The 21516-nt window shown below is 36.7% G+C and overlaps 1 protein-coding gene across 1 annotated transcript in view; it reads left to right on the top strand.

Annotated features, from left to right (window-relative positions):
• The first annotated feature begins 1578 nt into the window (after window positions 1-1578).
• The window catches only part of LOC132558599 (synapsin-like), a 90827-nt gene continuing 70889 nt past the window's right edge, over window positions 1579-21516 (top strand). The window contains exons 1-5 of the mRNA XM_060223187.1: window positions 1579-1850; window positions 4050-4107; window positions 6998-7089; window positions 15349-15499; window positions 16144-16233. Of these exons, the coding sequence (XP_060079170.1) occupies window positions 1618-1850; window positions 4050-4107; window positions 6998-7089; window positions 15349-15499; window positions 16144-16233 (624 nt within the window). The 5' untranslated portion in view covers window positions 1579-1617. The remainder of the gene's footprint in view (window positions 1851-4049; window positions 4108-6997; window positions 7090-15348; window positions 15500-16143; window positions 16234-21516) is intronic.

Genomic DNA, 21516 nt, shown 5'->3' with positions numbered 1-21516 from the left:
TCATTTGAGGGTTTCATGACTGTTATCATAAGAAAATTGTCAGCTTTCCTCTAGTAATTCTGTCTTGTTGTCAGATTTATGGGCTCAATATCAAAATTGCTTGAGTCCAATGACGTAGAACCATTATTCAATCAATACAGCTACACATTGAAACATTAACATAGAATCATTGCCTGAGTTGTATCTCTTAAGTGATTCTTTTGATCTCCCAGGAAAACATCAAAATGGTGAGATGCAGCTTCATAGAGATGTGTGATCTTAAATTGTGGAGTCAGCAATATCTACAAAGCCATTTAATGTCTTTACACTTCACATGTTATCAAAGAATGATGATAGTGATAAAACGTCAGATATACTGGAGGAAGATATTTTATTTCCAGTTAAATCTGCCTCCACTCTTCTTTTTAGCCCACCATCATTATAAATAGCAGGATCCTCATATCACCCTACATCCCTGATCCCTCGTCTTTCCTTAAAAATACCTGTCCTGACTAATATTTTGGAAGTTCTGGATGAATCTTTCCCCAATTTTATGCATACATGTTTTCCCTTCTTCTCTAGTTGTGCCTTTTTTTTTTTGGGTCATCTGTCCAAAAGGGTCAGAATTACCTATATCATATAGTCATCATGTTTCATCTGTTGTTGTGTGCCTTATGTAAGTCTTTTCAACCTTCTTCTCAAGTTTTACCTTTGATTTCAGCTCAAAAATTCCTGTTATATTGTTAATAGGTCTTTATAGTCAAATGACCATTAAAACCCATGAGCCTCTTTTTTTATAGTAAGAGTGATCAGGAAAAACAAGATGGCAAACAGGTGCCATCTTGAATTTTGATTATGTTACTTTGTTATCACTAATTATTGAGAAGTACTTGCTGTATCTTTCTCCAGTTTCATATATAGTTACCCTTTTTCCCTAGTGGTGCTATTTTAATTTTGATTCAGATTTAAAAAAGCACAAAGTATGTCATCATGTTGGATTTTAACAATTAAAAAATTTGCTGTTGCTTAAGAAATACTTGATGGAATTTGAAAAAATTGTAGGTTCTACTAAGTCCTTAATACTTCTACTCTGCCTGAAGATCTTTTAAGATTTTAATGTAGGTATTACTTGTTTACTGTTCTACTTAAACCAGCCAAGACGTAGTTTGTCATGGTTGAACGGGAACGAGGAGCATAAAGCAGTCAACCAAGAAGGATAGTACTAGACTCTGCTATGCTCTGTTGTGATTGAGCTGTATCCATATTATCCTGTATCCTATGTTTTGCTGTAAAATTGTACATAGTCTACCTGTTCAGCTTATTTCATCAGTCATCTTATTTCTTCTTTCAGGAGAGGGTGTATTTGGTACAGCTGATGTGGATAAGTGGGCGTGGACAAAAGTCTTCTGTCAGGAGAGGGTGTATTTGATACAGCTGATGTGGATAAGCCAGCGTGGACAAAAATCCAGAGATTTCTTACCTCATTTGTACTTTTTGGAATTTAAAACCAATCAGGAGACAAGTTATTGACGGTCACTCTACAGTCCATCAATCACAGGAGAAGCATAGTGCACAGTGCCTTTTTAAATTAGCAAAATTTCGTGGTCACTTTTCTTCAAAGATAATTTTTCTTGTGGAATGAATTTCCTACGGCGGAGGTTTAGTTCTGGAGACCTGCAGGGTGAACTGCGAGATGAAAATTCTAGTATACTCACTTTCAAAAAGGGGCCATCCCCTAGTGCCCCAAACTCCCCATCAAAATCTATGTCGGGAGCGGGGATCCCTCGGGCTCCAGTAGCTAACAACAAACCAGCTTATAATAAGGATCGATGTAAAACACTTCTTGTCATTGACGATCATCACACAGACTGGTTTGTATTCTTCTGTTTTTACCTAAATGAATTAACAGATTCACAATAGATTTACTTTTTGTTAAATAAAGCTACATGACATTGAATATTGACATTTGCATTAATGCAACATTAAACCTTGCCATGCCTTAGCCAAAGAATATATTCATATTTAAATGCTCTATAAACCTTGCAACAAGACAGAAAGACTTTCTTTCTTTTAAGTAGGAACACAAGAGTGACAAGGGATTTATTACAATCTAGTAACACCAGAGTGACAAGGGATTTATTACAATCTAATAACACAACAGCGATAAGGAATTTATTACAATCTAGTAACACAACAGTGACAAGTGATTTATTACAATCTAGTAACACAACAGTGACAAGGGATTTATTACAATCTAGTAACACAACAGTGACAAGGGATTTATTACACAACAGTAACAAGGGATTTATTACAATCTAGTAACACAACAGTGACAAGAGACTTATTACAATCTAGTAACACAACAGTGACAAGGGATTTATTACAATAGTTACACAACAGTGACAAGGAATTTATTACAATCTAGTAACACAACAGTGACAAGGGACTTATTACAATCTAGTAACACAACAGTGACAAGGGACTTATTACAATCTAGTAACACAACAGTGACAAGAGACTTATTACAATCTAGTAACACAACAGTGATAAGGGATTTATTACAATCTAGTAACACAACAGTGTGACAAGGGACTTAATACAATCTAGTAACACAACAGTAACAAGGGATTTATTACAATATAGTAACACAACAGTAACAAGGGATTTATTACAATCTAGTAACACAGAAGTGACAAGGGACTTATTACAATCTAGTAACACAACAGTGATAAGGGATTTATTACAATCTAGTAACACAACAGTGTGACAAGTGATTTATTACAATCTAGTAACACCACAGTGACAAGGGATTTATTACAATCTAGTAACACAACAGTGACAAGAGACTTATTACAATCTAGTAACACAACAGTGACAAGGGATTTATTACAATAGTTACACAACAGTGACAAGGAATTTATTACAATCTAGTAACACAACAGTGACAAGGGACTTATTACAATAGTAACACAACAGTGATAAGGAATTTATTACAATCTAATAACACAACAGCGATAAGGAATTTATTACAATCTAGTAACACAACAGTGACAAGTGATTTATTACAACCTGTTACACTAGAGAGATAATTACTTTGTTAAGTCTAAATCGATAAGAAATTATGATATGACATTCCTAAATACTACATACCACTTGAAACATGGGGGGTAACTAAAGAAAACTTGATTTCCAGCCCTGTGATTAACTAAATTGTGTCCGTGTGAGTAATTTTATTGGATTATGGGAATGACACCAAACACCAGACTGTTCTGTTGTTACATCAAAGACCCATACTGTCTGAATTAATGGGAAAGCAGTCATATTTCTATACTATAATTTGCACTTTATTTGTGATAACAGTACGTATACTGGAAAAGTCTGTCTCAAAATACAATTATAGCTATAAAACAGCTTTACAGCTTACTTTTCTGTTTCCTAAACTGAGAATTATGTTTGTATGGCTGTCCCTCACTAACCATTAATTAAATAACTCAGACTGATATCCTCATACTCGTTTATTGGTGGTGAAAAATTTGTACTGAGATAGGAATACACAGAGTCACCTGCTGATTGGTCAACTGGCATAGATTCACATTGCAATGGTCATCCATGAAACAGATTACACTTACCATATCGGGACACCTGGTCTTATAGTAACTAGGGTTCTGTTAGAGAGTTGAGGTGACCACCCTAGATTCTTCAGGGGTTATGATCAGTTTCACTCTCTGCATACAACATGTCATGGCAAAATCAAACGTTCCATGTGCGACACCTTGTGTACAAGACGAAAAGACTAGTTTGGTTCTGTGATGTACATCAAATGAATCTGGAGGTTGCTTAATGGTATATTGTAATGACTTTGAAGCTGGATGACTCTTCTTTGTAACATCCAAAAGCAGCATATCAGCTTGTATTTGGTCAGTTTTTTTCTCCTGGAACCAATCAAATTACTTCGTTTGTGTCTTTGATTTTTTTCCCCCAAGACATGTTCCAGGGAGTGACTGGCCATACACAACAGCTGGGATGTTAGGCTTAAATTGTTTAAATAAAATGCTTTTTTTTCGTTGTAGGTCAAAATACTTTCGAGGAAGAAAGATTTTTGGTGACTGGGATATTAGAGTAGAACAAGTAAGTACTTATATATAATAACTTAATGAATTGATTAGAAGCTTAAAACAAATGTAGTTGATCTCCAATATCGTCAAAATAAATACATCTTGAGAAAAGCAAGTTTTCATTAAGTAACATAAATTATCCTTGCTTCAAGACCAAAACCTCATCAATACATTTTAAAGTAATTGTAACAACGAAAAACTTCTCCAAAAAATGTTCGTCAGCACCTTCAGTAACATCCTCATTCCAGTGATGTTGCCACCCCCTCACTTCACTGACTAATGTAAAACATCTCCCCATTCCACAGTTGTAAAAATATGTAGACACCCCTCACTCCATGGATGTAAACACCTTCTGTCACCTCCCCATTCCACAGTTGTAAAAATATGTAGACACCCCTCACTCCATGGATGTAAACATCTTCTGTCACCTCCCCATTCCACTAATGTAAACACCTTCTGTCGCCTCCCCATTCCACTGATGTAAACATCTTCTGTCACCTGCCCATTCCACTGATGTAAACATCTTCTGTCACCTCCCCATTCCACAGTTGTAAAAATATGTAGACACCCCTCACTACATGGATGTAAACATCTTCTGTCATCTCCCCATTCCACAGTTGTAAAAATATGTAGACACCCCTCACTCCATGGATGTAAACACCTTCTGTCACCTCCCCATTCCACTAATGTAAACACCTTCTGTCACCTCCCCATTCCACTGATGTAAACATCTTCTGTCACCTGCCCATTCCACTGATGTAAACATCTTCTGTCACCTCCCCATTCCACAGTTGTAAAAATATGTAGAGACCACTCACTCCATGGATGTAAACATCTTCTGTCACCTCCCCATTCCACAGTTGTAAAAATATGTAGACACCCCTCACTCCATGGATGTAAACATCTTCTGTCACCTCCCCATTCCACAGTTGTAAAAATATGTAGACACCCCTCACTCCATGGATGTAAACATCTTCTGTCACCTCCCCATTCCACTGATGTAAACATCTTCTGTCACCTCCCCATTCCACTGATGTAAACATCTTCTGTCACCTCCCCATTCCACAGTTGTAAAAATATGTAGACACCCCTCACTCAATGGATGTAAACATCTTCTGTCACCTCCCCATTCCACAGTTGTAAAAAATATGTAGACACCCCTCACTCCATGGATGTAAACATCTTCTGTCACCTCCCGATTCCACTGATGTAAAAATATGTAGACACCCCTCACTCCATGGATGTAAACATCTTCTGTCACCTCCCGATTCCACTGATGTAAAAATATGTAGACACCCCTCACTCCATGGATGTAAACATCTTCTGTCACCTCCCGATTCCACTGATGTAAAAATATGTAGACACCCCTCACTCCACTGATGTAAACATCGTCTGTCACTTTCCCATTCCTCTGATGAAATAGATGACACTTCCAGACGCTCTTCAATTATGAGCGCTTTCTGGTACTTATCAAGGCTTCTATGCTGTTGTCGTGCCAGCACTTTTAAAGTACAGAAAAGGCTTTTTAAGACATTGTATTTGAATCAGCTAAAAAAAATTCAGACCATTTGGTAAAAAGAGAACAATCTGCGTTTATTGACTGTCATGGAATAAAAGGATGGTTTTTCATACATATTACATGAAACCATTCCTTTCAACTTCTAGCTTCTACATTATTGATTATATGTAAAAGTTGTGTTAAACTCAAAGTTAAATCAAATAGTCGCAACTGTAACAGTGTGTAGACCAACATGCATTTTTATAGTCTGTGTGGGCCCAACCGCAGTAGTACAGTGTTTGTCTCGTGACGTCTATTGGAAGTTCAAAGTAGTTTGGAGATATTTAGTATGGCAGAGGGAAACACTATGACAGGGGGAGTTAAGAGATAATTAGTACCAGGGGAAGGGAGACACTATGACAGAAGTAGTTAGGAGATATTTAGTACCAGGGGGAGGGAGACACTATGACAGAAGTAGTTAGGAGATATTTAGTACGGGGGAGGGAGACACTATGACAGGAGTTGTTAGGAGATATTTAGTACGGGGGAGGGAGACACTATGACAGAAGTAGTTAGGAGATATTTAGTACTGGGGAGGGAGACACTATGACAGGAGTTGTTAGGAGATATTTAGTACAGGGGAGGGAGACACTATGACAGGAGTAGGTAGGAGATATATAGTACAGGGGAGGGAGACACTATGACAGGAGTAGTCAGGAGATATTTAGTACAGGGGAGGGAGACACTATGACAAGAGTAGGTAGGAGATATATAGTACAGGGGAGGGAGACACTATGACAGGAGTAGTCAGGAGATATTTAGTACAGGGGAGGGAGACACTATGACAGGAGTAGTTAGGAGATATTTAGTACAGAGGAGGGAGACATTATGACAGGATTAGTCAGGAGATATTTAGTACCAGGGGGAGGGAGACACTATGACAGGATTAGTCAGGAGATATTTAGTACAGGGGGAGGGAAACACTATGACAGGAGTAGTCAGGAGATATTTAGTACCAGGGGGAGGGAGACACTATGACAGGAGTAGTCAGGAGATATTTAGTACAGGGGGAGGGAAACACTATGACAGGAGTAGTCAGGAGATATTTAGTACCAGGGGGAGGGAGACACTATGACAGGAGTAGTCAGGAGATATTTAGTACAGGGGGAGGGAAACACTATGACAGGAGTAGTTAGGAGATATTTAGTGATGCGTCTAGCCCTGAATAAGAGACGAAGCTTTAGTTGAAATTTTAAGTAAATAGTTAATGTTTTGTCTTGCTCATTACTTTTTACCCCATCTTTAGAGATACTAAATAGTTTTCTGATTTACAATAACGTAGCTCCAAATGAGAGAATGTGATTTCCCAAATCTAATATTGTCTATGTCTTATGATTTATTACAGGCAGAATTTTCGGAGTTAAATTTGGCTTCCTATACAGATACAGGAACGATGGTGGACATTCAGATAATGAGAAATGGAACTAAGGTGGTGAGGTAGGTGTATTAGGCCAGTTTATATACCATCGCTGTAATCATAAGCTACCATCTGCTGGAATGACATTTAACTAACTGTAAACAAATGAAAAGCAAACAAAAATTATAATTCATAAAAAAAAAAAAAACAAACAAGAAAGAAAGAAAAGATATACATATTTGACTCTAAACAACCAAAACTAAAAATACACTCTGTTATACAATGTAAGTGATGGTGTAGCAGTTGTTCTTCTTGGAACAACTTCTTCTTTTGATCTATAAAATATAGAGTCTTGATGTTTTAATCTGTAATTCATAGCTTGATTGGAATAAAAGGCTTCTGAAATTTGTTTAGGGAGGAATGGTTTTGACTTACTGTCAAGACAACAAAAATAAAATATGTTAAAATTTGTAAAATCCAGAAGCTTAAGAGTCAAGAAATTTGTACTGCAGATTCCTTGTGTGGAAGACTACCAACTTTGTTTGAGTGAATGAAATTGATTGATTTGTGTCAGTTCCAACCGCAGAGGAATATGTACTCAAGCACTATCAACTTACTTCAGTCAAAATATCATTCAGTGAATGTATATTCATGTAAACTTTGATTATTTTACAACAATTGCGAAACAAGCTATCAGCTTATATTAATCATTCTTGCTGGCCCGGAAGGAAGTGTGCGGAGAGTCTTACTGTGGGAGGAAACCAAAGTACCCAGGGAAAACCCACATGGTCAGGCAGGTGACCCCATACCATTTCATGTCTGTTCTTGGAGTTGAAACCCAGATGGCTAGGTGAAAAGGGAATCTGTTACCAATACAACATCTGACCAATAAATATATTTGTTATATCTGGGAATGAGGTATCAAGGCAAAAGTACAACACTTTATATGGATTAGAAATCCTGTCAGTACAAATATTGAATCTCTAGAAATATTGATGGCAAAGTTTAAAGAACATGTCATTTCCTTAAAATCACTTATTGTAAAACAAAAACTAGAGAAGAAAAAAAAAATCCTTTTTGAATATTAATAAATATCATTTCTGGAGAGTATACCAAAATCATATTTGAAGCAAAACTCATTTCTAGGCTTGAGTGTGTATGTTAGATGATATTTATGTAAAATATCATTTTGTACAATCTTTTAAGACAGAATCAATACTGGGTTCCACATTTAAACGACACTTCATATGACACCTCTCACCGCAGGCTAATGTATATTATATCACAAAGAAACTAAGTTCTAAGTTTGTCTCTGGGAGTATGTGTATATAGGGACAGATATATATCACGCTGAAATGTGATTTACCGTTTCATATAAAGCAACTGAAAAGACTAGTAACTAATTTAGTTCTGTAAAGGAAAGACATTGATCACCTTGTCAATTTAAACTGGAGAGAAGAAACAAACTGCTAATACCTGTTTGTGTAATTAAATTTTCTTTGGGTTATAAATTTTTGGATATCTCTCTTTTCAAAAAAAAAACATTGTTATTTAGATATTTTAATCACAAATTATTAAAAGAAGTTATGTTCCAAACAGCAGCTTTGTACTTTATGATACATGTGTCTGGAATTCTTTGATATCAAATTGTACATCTCTGTGTTGTGAAAGTAAAGTTGAAAGGGAGACTTTTAAAATGATTTTATATCATTCATCTTCTCATGAAAATTGGATATCTAGCTCTCTGTTAACGGTTGGCTATTTAAATCAACCTGTGTTTGGAATCTTTCGTATGCCGTAAGTAATTCTTATTATCACTATTCTTGAGAAGCACAAAATGGATCTTTCTAGAATTTCAGATGTAGCTTTCCTTTGTCCCTAGTTGTCTCCTTTTGATCTTGAAATTGATTAGAAAAAGAAAATGGTTGTAAAGCCAATATCTAGTATTTTAACCATGAAAGATTATTCAGAAATTTATAAATAGTTCCCTTTGGTCCTTAGCTATGGCCATTTGATTTTGGAGTTGTTAAAAAAAAAAAAAATGGCCGAAAGGCGACCATCTTGGATTGGACAAATAAAGATAACTATCACTATTTCTTCTAAGTAATTTCACAAATTTCAAGTAATTAAGAGCAAGAACAAAATGTAAGGATAGAAAGAAGGAAACTATTCCAAGATGAAATAAAGACCAAACAATGTAGACCACCAGGGTTTCTACAGGATCTCTTGTTTAGTTATGAATGCTGCTCTCCTTGAATCTTATTATCAAAACCTAACCCTATTGCAGCTGTTCCATTTATTTCTCAAGCTGATCCAGTCCTTACCCCCTTCCCTAACCTAACTATAAGGTCCCGACCCTTAGATAATCATCCCCTAGGCCCCTCAAATGAAACTAGCTAGTTATCCAGTCCCAGGTTTGCCCCAAATATCAACTAATTAGCCAGTCCCTGTCTCTCATATCTTAGCTAGTTATTCAGTCCCTTCCCCTTACCCCTCAGCTAATTATCCTGTACCTGCCCCTCCCCCCTCAGCTAATTATCCCATACCTGCCCCTCCCCCCTCAGCTAATTATCCTGTACCTGCCCTTCCCCCCTCAGCTAATTATCCCATACCTGCCCCTCCCCCCTCAGCTAATTATCCCTGCCCCACAATTCTCAGCTGATTATTCAGTCCCTGCCCCACAATTCTCAGCTAATTATGCAGTCCCTACCCCTCATCCCTCAGCTAATTATCCAGTCCCTGCCCCTCATCCCTCAGCTAATTATGCTGTCCCTGCCCCTCATCTCTCATTGAATTATCCAGTCCCTGCCCCTCATCTCTCATTGAATTATCCAGTCCCTGCCCCTCATCCCTCAGCTAATTATGCTGTCCCTGCCCCACATCTCTCATTGAATTATCCAGTCCCTACCCCTCATCCCTCAGCTAATTATGCTGTCCCTGCCCCTCATCTCTCATTGAATTATTCAGTCCCTGCCCCACATCTCTCATTGAATTATCCAGTCCCTACCCCTCATCCCTCAGCTAATTATCCAGTCCCTGCCCCTCATCTCTCAGCTAATTATGCCGTCCCTGCCCCTCATCCCTCAGCTAGTTATGCTGTCCCTGCCCCACATCTCTCATTGAATTATCCAGTCCCTGCCCCACATCTCTCATCGAATTATCCAGTCCCTGCCCCTCATCTCTCATTGAATTATTCAGTCCCTGCCCCTCATCCCTCAGCTAATTATGCTGTCCCTGCCTCTCATCCCTCAGCTAATTATGCTGTCCCTGCCCCTCATCTCTCATTGAATTATCCAGTCCCTGCCCCTCATCTCTCATTGAATTATCCAGTCCCTGCCCCTCATCTCTCATTGAATTATCCAGTCCCTGCCCCTCATCTCTCATTGAATTATCCAGTCCCTGCCCCACATCTCTCATTGAATTATCCAGTCCCTGCCCCTCATCCCTCAGCTAATTATGCTGTCCCTGCCCCTCATCTCTCATTGAATTATTCAGTCCCTGCCCCTCAACCCTCAGCTAATTATGCTGTCCCTGCCCCTCATCTCTCATTGAATTATCCAGTCCCTGCCCCTCATCCCTCAGCTAATTATGCTGTCCCTGCCCCTCATCCCTCAGCTAATTATGCTGTCCCTGCCCCTCATCTCTCATTGAATTATCCAGTCCCTGCCCCTCATCTCTCATTGAATTATCCAGTCCCTGCCCCACATCTCTCATTGAATTATCCAGTCCCTGCCCCTCATCCCTCAGCTAATTATGCTGTCCCTGCCCCTCATCTCTCATTGAATTATTCAGTCCCTGCCCCTCATCCCTCAGCTAATTATGCTGTCCCTGCCCCTCATCTCTCATTGAATTATCCAGTCCCTGCCCCTCATCTCTCATTGAATTATCCAGTCCCTGCCCCACATCTCTCATTGAATTATCCAGTCCCTGCCCCTCATCTCTCAGCTAATTATGCTGTCCCTGCCCCTCATCCCTCAGCTAATAATGCTGTCCCAGCCCCACATCTCTCATTGAATTATCCAGTCCCTGCCCCTCATCCCTCAGCTAATTATGCTGTCCCTGCCCCTCATCTCTCATTGAATTATCCAGTCCCTGCCCCTCATCTCTCATTGAATTATCCTGTCCCTGCCCCTCATCCTTTAGCTAACTTTCCAGTCCCTGCCCCTCATCCTTTAGCTAACTTTCCAGTCCCTGCCCCTCATCCTTTAGCTAACTTTCCAGTCCCTGCCCCTCATCCTTTAGCTAACTTTCCAGTCCCTGCCCCTCATCCTTTAGCTTATCTTAGAGGCCAGGTTGATTTACTTTTATTGTATATTTGAGACGTTTGACATGAACTCCACTAGAAGTAAAGTTTACCCAGGGTCTATTTCTGGTGGCAGGATCTTGGATATAATCAGAATATATAGGAAATCGGCCCCCAGATATAATTGATGTTAGACCTATTCAGATGTACAGGAGGCGTCTCTCTGGGAGCTGTTAGGTTGGAATAGATTTTTACATCCATCAGTGGTAACATGGACCTAAAAGGTCACAGGAATCGAAACCCACACTTTAGACAGCAATTATATTCTACTGAAGTGACTTCAGAGGTATTAAGAGGAGGCTCCGGTACCGTAACACACTGGATATATATATATATTTCTTTTTATTGCTATTAGCTGTATGCCAGTATAAATACATAGAGCCTTTGTTGCTTGCACATAAATATGATAAGCTAAGTTTGTGTAGACTTCAACAAAAGTTGAACTGTCTCATATTCTCTAGACTAACTCAGAGACAACTTTTGAGACACACATTGTGGTCCCACATTGTACAAACATATAGAGACACGTTGTGGTGTCTCATGTACAAACCTATAGAGACACACAATGTGGTGTCTCACATTGTACAAACCTATAGAGACACACATTGTGGTCTCACATTGTACAAACCTATAGAGACACACATTGTGGTCTCACATTGTACAAACCTATAGAGACACACATTGTGGTCCCACATTGTACAAACATATAGAGACACACATTGTGGTGTCTCATGTACAAACCTATAGAGACACACAATGTGGTGTCTCACATTGTACAAACCTATAGAGACACACATTGTGGTCTCACATTGTACAAACCTATAGAGACACACATTGTGGTCCCACATTGTACAAACATATAGAGACACACGTTGTGGTGTCTCATGTACAAACCTATAGAGACACACAATGTGGTGTCTCACATTGTACAAACCTATAGAGACACACATTGTGGTCTCACATTGTACAAACCTATAGAGACACACATTGTGGTCCCACATTGTACAAACCTATAGAGACACACAATGTGGTGTCTCATGTACAAACCTATAGAGACACACAATGTGGTGTCTCACATTGTACAAACCTATAGAGACACATATTGTGGTCTCACATTGTACAAACCTATAGAGACATACATTGTGGTCTCACATTGTACAAACCTATAGAGACACTCATTGTGGTCTCACATTGTACCAACCTGTAGAGACACACATTGTGGTCTAAAATTGTACAAACCTATAGAGACACATTGTGGTGTCTCATGTGCAAACTTGTTGAGATAAAAGAAATGAGGTCTCACGTTGTACCAACCTTTATAAAGCCAGACATTGTGGTGTCTCGTGTTCTAACCTGTGGAGATAATAGATTTAAATTTAGTTGATTGGCTTGTTGAAGTGCAAAAGTATTAAACTAAAAATCAAATCTGTGTAGTCTACTCAGCTATATTCTTAGCCATTTGGCAATTGATCAGTGACACTTTAGTGTGATGGAGGCAGGTGATCCTAGCAATGCTCTGGTAGTGACAAGGTGCATGAGATGGAGGCGGGTGATTGTTATAAATCCGGAGATTCTGATGTGTCAGTATATACTCCCGACACCACTGGTTTTCTACATTGATTTTATATTATCAGACAATCCATCATTTGCCCAGGACTATTTCCCCAATGAAATCTGGCCTCTGGTACCGTACAGTGTTGGTAATGTTGTATGTCTTCATTCCACGATAATGCTTTTTTGATGTTCTCTTCCGCAAAATCCAGGTCAATCAGAACCCTTGCTTTACTTAACGGTCTAGTTAATAAACTGACATTGGCTGTAGCTAATACATTGCTGTTCATTTTATTTCTATATACACAAGTATATGATATTTAATTATTTATCATTGTCTGAAAACATTGCTACAATGTAACCTTACCAATGTCAGTTGTGTATTACGAGCTCATGAACTGCCAACAGCATAGCTATTGCCAGTAAAGGAAATGAGGTTGACTTCCTTATGATAAGATGAAATTAAAAATCTGTAAATGTAAGCATTGAACGGCTTTCAGTTGACATTCATGGACTTTGAATGCCAACTGGATGAATGCAATTCAAACTGAAGTGCTAAAATGTTTCATTAGATTTTCTCATATCCCGTTGATTATCACATTCATTACCTTATCCATAATGATAATGCAACACTCAGATACAACATCATTTATCTCGTAAGTCAGATAAGTTGGTTTGTGTGTACAGTAAATCCTTGTTAGTGTGGACACTTTGGTTTGTGTGTACAGTAGAACCTTGTTAGTCTGGACACTTTGGTCCGTATGTACAGTAGAACCTTGTTAGTCTGGACACTTTGGTTTGTGTGTATAGTAGAACCTTGTTAGTCTGGACACTTTGGTTTGTGTGTTTGTGTTTACAGTAAAACCTTGTTAGCCTGGACACTTTGGTTTGTGTGTACATTAGAACCTTGTTAGTCTGGACACACTGCAGGTGGAGTCCCAGAGGTTTGCTGTTACCTACTTCCTACATTTTATTTTCTCAAATAGTGGCACGGTTCAGAAAATACACGTGTACTTGACGCTATTCTAAAATCATCTGTTGTATGAAAATTACGAAATTTTTCCAACTATGAGACTGCTGCACCTCCCTGTCTAGAATTTGACTTTTCTTTTGATGACTTTGGTTTGTGCATAGTCGCCTTATAGGCTTCAAAATTTAGGCTGTTAGCATCACTGACAAGTCCTAGAAGGAGGAAACAGCTGTATGATGCAGTTTAATTCATTGCTTGGCTCTACTCTATCTCACTCTAAATTATGAAAAGGTGCTTTTCACTTAATATGTCTTTTGTACAATCCTTGTTGCCATGTTTTTTTAGGTATGAGACATACTAAATTAACATAATATGTTGAAATTGATTAGTAGTGTACAGAATAGAAATTGGAATGTTTTATTCTTATGTCAATCAAGAGAAGGCTGTGGTATTCATAAATACATTTAAACTTCAAATTTATCTATATATATACATATATTAAAAGAGCAGGGTTTGGGTCAGACATGATCAGCTCACCACTATTAATTAATGAGCAGGGTTTGAGTCAGATCTAATTAACTCGCCACTATTAATTAATGAGCAGGGTTTGAGTCAGGTCTAATTAACTCACTACCATAGATTAATGACAAGTGTTTGGGTCAGACTGCAAGTTAATTAGGGCTGACCGAAACAAACACAAACACAGCACAAACCAGGCTTTGCCAATCTAATCATCCCACAAAAATAGATTAATGAAAAGTTAATTCGATTTGACCCAAACAAACACGAGCAGGTTTTTACGTCAGATCATATTAACCCACAACTCCAAAACTGGGTACCTAACTTATCAGTAGCAAGCTGGCGGCGCTTGTCACAATTTCATCATTTGCATTTTTAACTGTTTCAGGAGTGTGTAAAAAATCAATATCAAACAGGTCAGCAAATCTGATAAAGATTCTATCAATTAGCATATGTATCTTATCACATTCAAGTTCCAAAACCTAAGAAATCTTCTTTTGATATTAAGCTGCTTGCAATTCATCCCAATATTTTGTGTAATTGATGTAATGCAAAAGTAACAAATTGTTAGTATCCTTTATTACATGTTGTCATTTTAAATTGTCTTCATTCACTGAAATATGGTCAAGATGACCTTTTAGGACATATAGTAATTTTGATTCATCCAAATTATTGAAAACCGACGATACTACATTAGAAGTTAAGGTACTTTCTTCGGCTGGTCAAAAGTCAAAATTAGAGGAAAATTATTAGTGAAATCTTTTCATAGTTGTGAATTGTTTATTGTTGGGCAATCAGTATAAAATTGTTGTATATCTTTGTCATGCACTGAAGGTGCATAGTGCACTATGTATCGATCACTTAGAATTGAAATCTGGGTCACAACAAAGACACGTAAAAGTAACTGATGAACAGTATTTAAAACATTAATATGTTTCCAAGAACAAATATTAGACTCAACTTTGAAAATCTGCTTTTATTTCGTTTTCTCCCTAGATCATTTAAACCCGACTTCCTGCTGATACGACAAAATGTTAGAGATGCTTCAGAAGATTGGAAGAACTTACTAATTGGATTTCAATATGGTGGAATACCCAGTGTCAACTCTCTCCATTCAATCTACAACTTTCAGGATCGGCCATGGGTGGTATGTTGTCAAGTTATTTCAATTAAACTTCTGGTTTACACAGAATCATGTCATCTATATTTGGTCATAAAAATGTTTAAAAAAATGCCATCTCACTACTTCAAAGCATGTAAATGATCCAGATAGTAATCAGATACATTGATCGCCTATAATCCATCATATAATCGTTTAAACTCATCTGATTCGATGATTGGTTTGAATTTTTCATAATTGATCATTGGTGAATTAATAATTTATCTTTTAGCAAAAATCAAATTCATATCGTGCCATATAAAAATGCAAATTGCCAATAATATTCTTTTTTATAAGAATTCTAAGTAATTGAGGTATTTCAGAATAAAGTTAACAAAACAAAAAGAAAAAAAGAAAAGATAAAGACATCGTAACAGAGAATGTATTTACTTTTTATAAATATGAAACACAGTCCGTCGATTTTGTAACCGAATAACCACATCTAAAACCTATAAATTTTAACTGATATTCGATTATGATTTCAACCAATGTTCCATCACTAACAGATAGAGAGAATTTTGACCCGCATATAAACATTTAAGAACTTTTCATACATTTTAGAAATCTTATTGTAAAGAATTGTTTATTAATAATTTGAAATTTAAATAAAGTCATTGATTCGGACATTTCAGTTCTCTCAACTGATAAAAATCCAAAAGAAGTTAGGCCGTGACAATTTCCCACTGATTGAGCAGGCATACTACCCGAACCATAAAGAAATGGTAAGTTAATCTTGCGATTTTTTGTATTGTATTTCAGCTGTTGTCACGTCATGTTGAACCATGAGACATCAGATTCCTGTGTGTATATCATGCACAACATCGCAGCCATTCACAATCGAATACTGTTTGTTGTTCCACAAAAATATTGAACAGTATCAATTCAGATAAGATTCATTTCATACTCAGTTACTATGGCTACTAATAAATAAAAAATTCCAGAAAATAGAGGAAATTGAGGTAATGACTCACGAGACTGCGGGGAGAGCGGTTTTTTTAAATCTTTGGTTTTGCGGCTACAAAGATGGGTGCAGGTACTTTACTTGCATACTAAAGTTATGGTAATTATTACTGAAATTAAAGTTAATGTTTTACTATGAAATATGCTTTGTAAATTTGAATATGAATGTGAACTGTGGAAATATCTGTACACCTTTATATTTAATGATAAACAGTGCAGTCTGGTTAGATAAATATTGATCCTTTTATGAAGGATTAGAATCAGACGTCTAAAGCATTATGATTTGAACACATTTTGAAGGCCAATTATGACTGATTGTGTTGGTAGATATTGATGTCAGTATCGGTAATGTTTAAACTCTCTCTAGGTCTACAACATCTCATCAATAAACATACGAGCTCGTTAATTGACCAAATTAAACGATATTACAAATATGGCCTATTAAGGATATCAGGTGTATTGATGCAAGGTATTGGTGAAAGCTGGAGTTTCTTCCCTTTCAGCACTAGCAGCATGGCCCTTTCTGATAACTTGTTTTTGAAAGTTTCACGTTTTTGAAAGAAACTCTTTGTTTATGATTTAAGAATTATATACAAGCTATTTTGTGAAATGAAGGCACTTATAAACAGAACATACAAAATTACTGGTTTAACAAATGATAAATAAATGAAAAAAAGAAATGAAAATTGACTTTTATTTTTTAATAAAAAAAATCTAGTCTACTCTGAGAGGCATTTATGTTCGTAAGCATGCAAGATTTTATATTGTACTGTATATAGAAAAAAAGAAAGGAAATTTGGACTTGTGAGGGTCTGTGGTACACAAGGCAAATTCTTCCATGGTTCACACAACCATGAATAGCCAGACCACCATGGTCCTTTAGTACATATATAAACAAAATCCTGAGTTTCATTTTACACTAAATATTTTTATGAGGACAAATTTTAACATTAAGTAATATATTTCAAAATTTCACAGAAATCAAAACTTGCTTCAAATATTTTGTAAAATACCATCTTACACTTTGTTTTTTTTCCTGGAGATAATATGAAATCCATTTGAGAAACACTCCATTTGATGACTCAGACTTAAAGTAATTTATTTCAAAGTTTCATTTTTCCCAGAAGAAATTATTTCTCTGGCCATTTGCTGTGAGACACTGATCTATCTGTGGGTTTGTCTTCCAGGTGCAACCCTTTCGACCTTTCTTGTTTTCATATAAACAAATTCCATATTTGGTGTAACAGCTAAAGATTCCAATGTCCATCATACATTGGTTGTTGGTCTTTGCCGATGGTCTGTGTTTACATTGAGATCCTGTACAACAGCGAACCTGTTGGAACAAAAATATCACACAAACATCTGCTCACTACATGTAATATATAAAAAAAAATCTTTGAGATATTGGTTTGGGTTTATCACAGTCAGTAAATGTCATTGTGTAGAAATTCAGATCGCAGACACATTCCCAATTCTTTATACATTTTTATGTACCTGGAAGACACTTTACAGATGAGGATGGTTTTGTAACTGTTATTCTATAATAAGCCCTGGGACCAAAATATAACCACTGACGCAGTTGAGGGAGTCAATGCATGAATATTAAATATTTGCTGGCGTTTCTTGAGAACTTTAAACATTTCTACAAAATTTATGCAGAAAGACTAATCGCCCACCACAGACTTATTGCCAGGTAAATATCTGACAATACTTACAACACCTATTTTCTTACATCTTATTTCGTACTTTTACAATTACCAACATCTGAATTTTGTTAAAAGTTTTCTTTCCATGTCACTAATCAACATGTTTTTTGTTTTTTTTTTTTAAATTATCCTCTTTGCAGGGAAGAATGAGTTTTCTCCCTTGATAAAAACACTCTTTCACCCAATCATTAACATGCATTTGTATAAGAACACTTATCCCTGCAGTAGATATTCTGCCATCAAGTTGTACATTTAATTAAAATCATGGATTTCATTACGTTAAGGAAACAAGTAAATAATTTACGATTATGTATAGTGTCAGGTCATGTGATTTTTTACCTGGCATCGGCAGTTCTTCTGGTAGAGACTAAGCAGTCCCGTCCTCTGTCGATAAGTCAGCCTGGTCAGATCCTGTACCCAGTCACAACTGTCCACCCAGAATATCCTCCTGTTGATGTGACCTGTCAGGATGTACGTGGAGTTCTTAAGAAGAGATACGCGACAGTCATAAAGTGACCCTGGCGTGTTGATTTTGAGATGACGATTAATAGATCGTCTTCTCCCTCTACCCCGTTCATACTACAGAGAAAAACAAAGTGATATATTAGATAATGTATGATATTACAAATCTGCAAATTATATTGTGCACATATAACACGAGACAAAACCAACAGAAATGCTGTACACATCATACTATAAAAACAATGCCATCTCATAAGACAGGTTTACCTGTTTATACTGACTTATCTTGTACACATGATATACAAACCAGGTGGTCTCCTAACACAGGGTTACCTGTATATACTGACTTATGCTGTACACATGATTTCCAAACCAGGTGGTCTGATAAGACAGGTTTACCTGTATATACTGACTTATCTTGTACACATGATATACAAACCAGATTGTCTGATAAGACAGGTTTACCTGTATATACTGACTTATCTTGTACACATGATATACAAACCAGATTGTCTGATAAGACAGGTTTACCTGTATATACTGACTTATGCTGTACATATGATTTACAAACCAGGTGGTCTGATAACACAGGTTTACCTGTATATACTGACTTATCTTGTACACATGATTTACAAACCAGGTGGTCTGATAAGACAGGTTTACCTGTATATACTGACTTATCTTGTACACATGATATACAAACCAGGTGGTCTCCTAACACAGGTTTACCTGTTTATACTGACTTATCTTCTACACATGATATACAAACCAGGTGGTCTCCTAACACAGGTTTACCTGTATATACAGACTTATGCTGTACACATGATTTACAAACCAGGTGGTCTGATAAGACAGGTTTACCTGTATATACTGACTTATCTTGTACACATGATATACAAACCAGATTGTCTGATAAGACAGGTTTACCTGTATATACTGACTTATGCTGTACATATGATTTACAAACCAGGTGGTCTGATAACACAGGTTTACCTGTATATACTGACTTATCTTGTACACATGATATACAAACCAGATTGTCTGATAAGACAGGTTTACCTGTATATACTGACTTATGCTGTACATATGATTTACAAACCAGGTGGTCTAATAACACAGGTTTACCTGTATATACTGACTTATGTTGTACACATGATTTACAAACCAGGTGGTCTGATAACACAGGTTTACCTGTATATACTGACTTATCTTGTACACATGATATACAAACCAGATGGTCTGATAACACAGGTTTATCTGTACACTTTTTATACAAATCAGGTGGTCTCCTTACACAGGTATACCTGTTTATACTGACTTATCTTGTACACATGATATACAAACCAGATGGTCTGATAACACAGGTTTACCTGTTTATACTGACTTATCTTGTACACATGATATACAAACAAGGTGGTCTGATAACACAGGTTTACCTGTTTATACTGACTTATCTTGTACACATGATATACAAACAAGGTGGTCTGATAACACAGGTTTACCTGCACATTTCTTATACAAGTCAGGTGGTCTCCTAACACAGGTTTACCTGTTTATACTGACTTACCTTGTACACATGTTGTACATTTACATGATAGGTAACACTCTGTAGACTGCCAAGGGGAGTCAGCTCTGTCGCTGTATCTTCTGTCACATAATTCAAGGTAATATCATCTACTCTGGCCGTTATTACTGCAAAATTGATAGTATATAATATTCTTGATGTTTTCATTATTATGTTTATTTCCTTAACTTTTGCTGGATATTTCTCATTGAGGAAAAAACGCACACACAAAATGTTGATATTGGCAAAGGGATACTCATTAAATGAGGTCAGATAGGACATCTTTGATATATTCCTTTTTGTGAATTAATGAAATACCTCAAATTTTAACTAGAAAACTTACCAAAATGAGCTGAGCAGAATAACTGTTGTGGGTGCTTGATAGCACATTTACAAGTGGTCACTAGTGGCCAAAATAACTGGACAGTGGTCAAGAGGACCAATAGTTTCTTTAGAAGTCCTTTGATATTGGTAAAATCCATGACGATATACACTTAAGTGAAATTGCTACAGAATGCAATGTTTGACCGTTGATGTTCCAGATGGTCTCTTGTAAGTGTTCATGGCTTATACATGTTTATTGTGACGTAGGTCGTGGGTTGTGTGTCGAGCGTCATCCAAGCTGTGTTAGATCTCACCTTTGTTGTTGGATGACTTGATGACCTGTTGTCCCCGTATATGATATATGAGTTAAGACATGAAACCGAAGCCAAATTTTCTATTGCTTAATCTCCAAAACATTGCAGTTTCTGAGCTTTGTTAGGGTAGCAAGTTTTGTCTATGAAATATATCATGTTCTATTGTCTATAGACCTAATGGAGGACTAACCTGTTTCTTACTTAAGTCAGGTCTTGCTGCAACAATAGAAAATAGCATTTGTAGGTAATTCTAAAATCAAGAGATGTGTATGGGCTTATTATTGGTTAAATACAATAAATATTCACAAAAAAAAACATTTTAAATTGTTTTTTCTTCTTCTTAGTCGTCATCATCATTTGTTTTGATTGAAAGAACACGGAAGATTTCTTATTCAGTTTTGACTGATGAAAACAATAATGCTATCAAACTCAAAATGTCCCTCAAATTAAGCCAATTTGAAATTGTTGCATCTTATAATATTTCATAATACAATTTTCTTTTTTGTTTCAAAAAAGGTAAATAATAATAAAAACAAAATATACAATTACTATTAATTGCCAAAAAGGTTGTGCATATGTTCATTTTTTTTCTTGAATGAGCAAGTTTGAAATATGTATGAAAACCTGGTAGATTGGACAAATGTCCTGTAGCCTGGGCAGTGTTTTATATTTCTG

The sequence above is a fragment of the Ylistrum balloti genome, unplaced genomic scaffold, assembly GCF_031769215.1.
Source record: "Ylistrum balloti isolate Yb309-2 unplaced genomic scaffold, AGI_CSIRO_Ybal_v1 Utg370800, whole genome shotgun sequence".
NCBI classification, from domain to species: domain Eukaryota; kingdom Metazoa; phylum Mollusca; class Bivalvia; order Pectinida; family Pectinidae; genus Ylistrum; species Ylistrum balloti.
The sequence above is the reverse complement of the archived record's forward strand: the minus strand, read 5'-3'. Positions and strand labels throughout refer to the sequence as shown.